This window comes from Argiope bruennichi, chromosome 1, assembly GCF_947563725.1.
Source record: "Argiope bruennichi chromosome 1, qqArgBrue1.1, whole genome shotgun sequence".
Lineage (NCBI taxonomy): Eukaryota > Metazoa > Arthropoda > Arachnida > Araneae > Araneidae > Argiope > Argiope bruennichi.
Window position 1 is genome coordinate 68,739,549 of NC_079151.1, and position 7,744 is coordinate 68,747,292.

Consider the following 7,744-nt stretch of genomic DNA (forward strand, 5'->3'; position numbering starts at 1 on the left):
GAGAAAATTAAACCAAATGTGAAATGCTTCCAAAATTGGCAAATGATGAAATAATTTTTAAAAAATCATATGCCACAATTGCCATTTAAATACACACACACAAGAAGAAAAAAAATCTGAGTGTCTTTTTTGAAAGTATAAGAAGTTTAAGAGGAAACATGCACACAAACTCCATTATAATAGAAAATAACCCTCTACTTTTCAGCCACAAAAAAGTAAAGCAAGCAACAATTTAACATTACCTGGAATAATAATACATTAAAAAATAATTTCTCATTATTATTGCACAAAATTTAGCAAAACAAATTCATATATTAAAAAAAAGAAAAGTTACTGATCACTTTTTCGTACTCTCTGAAGTCACAAAAAATTAGGGATTTGGGTGAAATAACGTTTTTGTTATCATGGCATAAACCATTTAATGGTTACTTAACAAAAGAAATTGCAGAGCAATTTTTTTCTTCCCAATTCATATTCAATTTCAATGCTTCAATTTCTGCAATTAACACAAATTTTTCATTTTTTTTTTTTTTTTTTTTTTTTTTGCAATAATTCAATTTTTAAAATTGAATTTCATTTGTTGAACTCTTTCTTTTTTACTCTGGTCTTTTTTCTACTTCTTATAATTCCTCACATGCTCTAAGTTTGCATATTACAGCAACTTTTTTTGAAATCATCAGAACATTTAAGACACCACCATAAAATTTACATCATATACAGCTCTTAGATCAATTAAAGAATCTTCTTTCAAAGTTTCAATAAATATATCCTTGTTGATACTAAATCTCCTTTCCACACTTTCGTTGCGATACGACAATACAAGAATTATTCTCAAAACTTTCCAAAAATTGGAAAATTTCTTGGTCCTCAAAACATTAGAATAGATATTATCAAAATGAATTTCTTGATTAAATGAATAAAGCTGTTCATTTGTTTGTTTGTTTGTTTTCACAAATACAAAACACCCTGCAAAAAAGTATCTTTGCTTAATTTCAATAATTCCACAAGAAATCAAATAGCTGTAATTGGTATTTCAATAATGGTATTTATTTATTCAGTCTTCAAAATTGGACTGATCTATGCAAAAGAAAGAAGTGAGTAGAAAAGGAGTGAGATTCAACAAATGCTGCTTAGTTTCAGAGATATTGCAATTATCTTTTATTCTTACAATATTTAAAGAGATTAGTATTTTTAAATGGCAAAAACTAAGACATTTAAAATTTCTTGCACTTTCCTGGTTTTTAGGGATAATTTTTAAATTATCAGAATTTTCCCTGTTTCATAGATGATTTTTATATTCCCTGTAATTTCCCAGTTTCCCCAGAGCTATGGCAATCCTGTAAGTATAAAAAAATGATTTAATTCCACTCTCTCGAATAGCAATGAGTTTTCACAACAATTTTTAAATTTTTATCTCCCTTTTTAATATCAATTTATGCTGTAACTGAAAAATTATTAATTGAAAGATAACAATATTTATATCTATATTTAAACAAAATATAGACTTTATACAGACAGACAAAATACAGAATACCAACCACTTTTGTTGGATATTTCCCAAAATTTATGCAAAATATTCCATTATGAAACTATTTCTTCTTAAAGAAAAATTTCACTTTTAGATTCTTAAATAAAGAATGTGAATTTCGGTAATTAATCAGGTTTTTTTATAATAATACTAACCGAACATTTGGATTAGGTACATTCTTTGAATTAACTGGGACTTGCACTCCTCTTTCCCATTCCTGTTTCCAAGAATCAGTGACATCCCAAAATTCAGATTCATCTAGCTGTTCACTGTCAGGAAGCTTCATAGCACTTATTAAGTCTTTGCGAAATAGCTAAAAATATAAGTAATATTTAAAATTAAGCACATTCTATTATTATTCTATTCTACATATAACTTCTTTAAAATACCTGGTAATAACATTTACACTATTTCATAAAAAACAAGAAAAATCTAAATATCAAATATTAATTTTTTGTATCATAATGAAATTATCTGAATTATAAAGAAAACACAGCTTTTATAAATTTATGACAACATGAAATCGATATAAAACATTTGTATTTACATGGTTATGAAGGTAAATTGTTAAAGTTGCATACATATGTTCAAAAATAATTCAATTTTAATATTTTTAATCAAATGGGTATCTAATAGCCAATCTCTACAAATTATAATTTATAGGTACTTGTTTAATTTTCCAACTTTATACATTAAAATATTATTCTTGGCTCTGCATGCCTTTATAATTTTAATCAGTTTTTTAAAATTTGTATAAATAAAAAAAGAATGAGTTACACATGTGTTGGTGATCAACAGAATAGACCATGAGATCTACAACTATGAAATTTGACACAGATATATTTTTGAAGATATATTTCTATTTCAGGCAAGTTTTAAATAATTCTCTTCTCTCTCTCTTTGTACTCAAGGTTCCACTTCAAAAGTAAGCAATAATGAAATCTTTTTAAAAAAATTGCCTATTTTTAAATTTTGCTGCTCTATTTTATAATCCAATGGCATATAGGAAGATATTATTCTTTTACATTAAAAATTGTTTTCCTTATGCTTTCATTGAAACAGTAAAATTTTTATTGAACATCCCTCCAAGATGTCACATAAATCACAATATTATTGCATACAGAATTTCATTACAAAATTATTCCAATTACTACCCTCACTTTTTTTTAAAGCAATATGTTTAATTTCTGAAAGAAAATTAGAGGATAAGTTGAAGCTTAATCTTTCTCTTTCAAAACAAAGTGCAAATTTTCAGTGAAATAATAAAAATTTAAGGAAACACCAAACATAATAACCTTAAATGCATAAAAGTTACTTTAACAGAATGAACTTAATAGCTATTAAAGTTTAAAAATGTTTTAGCTTTTGAAATCTTTATCATCCATTAATATAGTAAATCAACTTATCACCACAAAAAATTAGTTTCACAAAATAAAAAGGAAAACATGCACATCCCCCCTTCTCCATTTGCTTTCAACACATACAAAGTGGAAAAAATTCTTCTGGCATGTCAAGAGCCATTTTTAAACATACAATGCTAAAAACTAAGCTATACAGAGTTATATAAGGCAATTCCTACAGAATTGTCGATGTTCTGTATAATGCATGCGGTCACTTAACAAACAGTACCATCTATTTCAACCTTGCTAATTTTTTTAAATAGAAGGAGGTGGGAGGATGAATTTTTTGCAATCAATGATAAATTGTTTAGACCTTTTCCCACATTTGATATGTATATAATATATGTTCATGCCTATGATTAAAAAAATATGTTGCTGACTGGGAATCAAATAAGTTTATTTTTTCTCTTACAGCATTTGCAAAATTGTGATAAGTGGCATTGTTTGCTAAACAACAATATATTAACAATAAAATTCCCATTTGATGAAAGTTAAAATTAAAAGTAGATCAGTTAGGGAAATAGTTAAATAGTACCAAAATTAATCCATGGCTTTGTTACATTTAATATGCCAGTAATTAAAAACAATATGAAAAATTTAAGGATCTCATAAAAATTGATACAGAAAAAAAAATTTAAGCCAAATAAATTATATCTAATATACTTTAATTCCTCACACATACACAATTGCATTAAAAGTTAGATTTCTTTGAAAATGGGGGGGAGGAACAAAGCACTGATTATATTCAAGAAATCAAAGAATTTTAAAATATAATCATAAAAAAAGTTAATATGCCAGAAATCTATAAAATCTGGACAATTTTTTTGATTTCTAAATAAATTTTTTAAACTTTTTATTTGTTGTAATTACTGTTATAAATGTGATCCTTTATTTCAGAGGAAATAAAAAACAATAACATTGAAGTAAATTTTCAAGTTTCCATTTGCAATTAAAACAAGAACATTTTTTTTTTAAATTCCTTAAACTACAAGGAAAGAAACAAGTTTTGTTGCTTTAAAACTTATTTTAAAGAAATTTGGAAAGAGATTCAGGAAATATCATCCTGACATTGAGTATTATAAAGCTTTAATAAATTCTTGCATCATTTTCACAAAATATTCTCTCTCATAAAATCAAACAATATGCGAGATGTGCAGATTGAATTCAGTATTTCATCTTTAACTTTCATGTATTCAAATTTTAAAAAGAAATATTTTTACTTCATCAGGCTTTTCTTTTCGGGAGGAACTGTTATAAATTTTATGTAAAGGAGGAGACTGAAACGCTGGTTCAATAGGTGGTGGTCCTAAAGAAAAAGTTTTAATACATTTTTAAAAATTTAATTTCACAAAAACATGCAGAATAATATTTAATAAAGTGAAACGTACATTTCTAAACAGACAATACTGTGTATAAATATTTTTCAGAGACCATTAATGAAATTTATAAATTTAAAAATTTTGAAAATAAGAATACAAGACAGTTTTTCCCTGTAAAATTTAGTAACAATAAAAAATATTTTTCATCAATTTATTATAAATATGGAGAGTTATAAGAATTTAAAGATATTATTTAAGATTAATTTTCAAAGAAATAATTACTGAACACTTACTTGAAGAATCATCATCATCACTTGTACTGAACCTGCGGCGCCTTTTTGATCCAGAGGATCCTAAAAAGAACATAATTACAATTAAATTTTACAATAAAATAACAAGTGGGTTCTAGTATACTTTTAACATTCACAAAAAAATGTAAAAACCAATAAATGATTTTTTAATCCATCAGTAAAAATTTATATAAAATCTGGTTATTTTTATTAGGGTATAAAATGTGTAATAATTGCAAATAACATTAAATAATATGGGTTATTGGCATATTTTTAATATTTTTAAGTGTAAACAAATAATTTACAGCAACACTTGAAAAATTCAAATTTCATGTAACATCTTGAATATGTAAAATTAAATAGGCACTCAAGCATTTTAAAAATTTAAGATACTAATAAAAAATATTGGGAAGATGACAAAATACTGGGAAAACAAAACATTCCTATTACCTAAATAAACCTTAACTTTACACTCCGATTAGTTCATTTAATTTTCATCATATAATTGCAAAACATGCATAAGCACATACTGTTTCTATAAATATTAAGAATTTCATTAAGAAACAAGGTTTTATAATCTTATAACAGACATTCAGAAATAAATGTTATTTTTAAAATTAATCCCTCTTAGGATTAATTTAAAAGACAAATTTCTTATTCTATTCTAATTTCATTTTTTAATTAATTGCTTTTGAGATTTGATAGTTGCTGGCCAAAACTGGAACTTCAATTCTGTTCATCCAATATGCCAAAAGAGATATGTAACATGATTCACTTTTTTTTCACCACATAATTCATTGTTCTTTATCATTAAATATATTTAAGAATGTCTGGATATAAAAAAAAAAAACAATTTAGTTCTATTATTATGAATGAATTCAATAAAAAAAATAAGAAGGCAGGCAGCATTGCTGTCTAAAAGCTTTTGGAATCCTCCATCTTACATTAGAAATGTAATAAAAACCATTCAAAATGATAATGTTCTTTAAGTCCTGTATCTCACCTTCAGGTGAAAGATTATGATAATAAAAATTTAAAAAAATAAATAGAATAAAAAAAATTTAAAAAAAAAAGGAGATAAAAGGTTTACAGGATTTAATCTGAATGATGAAGAAAAAAGCCAAAGAATTTGTAAAACCTGATATAGTGAAATATTCTCTACATAGATTAAATGTTATGAATGTAAAAAATAATTTCACTTTAGATGTTTGCCTAACATTTGTGTTGATACTTATATATGTTTATGTTATTATGTATGTTTTATACAATTATCTTATTTTATCATGCATTATGCTTTAATAACTATAAGTATTAAATATGTTTGGACTATTCTAAATTTAAGAATTTAAATTTACTTTTAAAGATTATAAAAACATCCATGTAAATAATATTAATATAATTAAAAAAATAATTCTTAATTGGAAACTTTGCATATCCTTCAATATTGACATATAAATTAATAACAATCCTATTTTTATTTCTAATTTTAAAAAAAATCTTTATGCATTTTTCTACCAATCAAATTAAATCCAAACTGATCAAATAAATAGTAAAGAAAAAAAAATTTCTATACTTTTTTTTAAATCAAAATTCACATTAAGATGCAATCATGTATATTTTATTTTGTATTTTTATGAATTCAATTACATTCAAAAGAGTAAAAAAATAATTCAATAAAACATGCTTAAAAATGTTTTATCTATGCATAACGTCCATTAAAATATCTTATAGAATATCAGTGTAACATATAAAAGGCTAAAGCTGATGTTAAGAGTCTCAAGTGATACAAACTGTGATAAATTATTTAATAATAATTAATTCTATTCTAAAAATTCTATAATGAACAGACAGCCATATAAAAGTTATTACAGTTCAAGATTTATAAGCTTTAATAAATCATCCACTGCAAAAATTCTCGTATTATAATCAAAACTGGAGCATTTACTGTACCATGTCAATGTTTTACTTTCATGGTAAGACAAGACTAAAATCTAGATCATTTATATCTTAAGAATATTTTTTTTAGTTGTCCACGAAATGTAATTTAAGGAAAAGGGTAAAGAATAAAATTAAGACAGAAGTTTTAAAAGCATTTCATTTTGCAAAAAAAATATGTAGTAAATACATCAAAATTTGACAGCAAAACTCATAAGAACAAACATACAATAAAATTTAATCAACAAACAAAAATAATTTTATTATCCAATGCATAATAAATTGGAAAATTCTAAACAAAAATATCTCTCTCATATCATGACATGACAAAAAGTATAATTTACCTTTTATACATTAAAACATACCCACAGAAAAGCAAAGATTTTACATATATTTACTTTCATATTTAACGTTATTACATAGAGGGACTTATTGTTACACTGTAGATGTATTATCGCATAATAGAATAAAATTGCAAGAACAATACCAATTATTTTCATCATTTCTAAATTACAAAATTCTAATTCCACATTAAAAATATTCTAGTTTAATATTACCTATATCATTATCACTACTTGGTGGTGGCCTCTTCATTCTGGTCCAATATACTATCGATTCCCTCTTTCAAATGAAAAATTCATCTGAAAATTTATGAAAAAAAAAGTTTACTATTTATTATCAAAATGTAAACAAACAAAACAAGGAAATGGAAGTAACAATATTTTGATCATTAAATAATCACCACAAATTAAAAATTAAATTAACTAAAAAGAAACATTACAAAAATCTTGTCAATCAATATCGAAATTTTATAGTTTTTCTTGAAACTTTTTGAATCAAATTTCAAGGAACATTTTTGATAGTACAAATTTGACTGCATATACCTTTCCACGAAACACATACATCCAGAATGTCCGTGTTTCATTTTTACAAATATATATAGAAAATTTATAATACAATTCATCTATTAAAATATATTATTTTCAATAATTCATTAAGTATACGCAATATAAAACGAAATAAAAACAAACGAAAGTTATATACATGCATTAATCATTCCCGAAGAGGGCGCCTCCATATTTGTTTGAAGGAAATGTACAGACATTTCAGTCGATGACCGTTTAGAATATACATTAATTAGGTCATAAAATTTTTGTATAAAATTTGCTTTTTAAGTAATTTTTTATCATTAGATACATTGCATTATGCATGAAAAGCAAATTGAAAATAAAACTGTCTTGTTGGCGCCATAATTATTACTGACGAAATCAA

The 7,744-nt window shown here is 24.5% G+C and overlaps 1 protein-coding gene across 3 annotated transcripts in view; it reads right to left on the reverse strand.

The window, feature by feature from the left end:
* The window catches only part of LOC129968696 (protein Jade-1-like), a 30,909-nt gene extending 23,165 nt beyond the window's left edge, over window positions 1-7,744 (reverse strand). For 2 of the 3 annotated variants that reach the window (XM_056082878.1, XM_056082860.1), the window contains exons 1-5: window positions 7,517-7,744; window positions 7,030-7,113; window positions 4,541-4,600; window positions 4,149-4,234; window positions 1,684-1,841 (exon numbers count right to left, since the gene is read on the reverse strand). In XM_056082878.1, the coding sequence (XP_055938853.1) occupies window positions 1,684-1,841; window positions 4,149-4,234; window positions 4,541-4,600; window positions 7,030-7,066 (341 nt within the window). In that variant the 5' untranslated portion in view covers window positions 7,067-7,113; window positions 7,517-7,744. Of the gene's footprint in view, window positions 1-1,683; window positions 1,842-4,148; window positions 4,235-4,540; window positions 4,601-7,029; window positions 7,114-7,356; window positions 7,437-7,516 lie in introns of those variants that run through there. The other variant, XM_056082869.1, reaches the window with a different exon arrangement.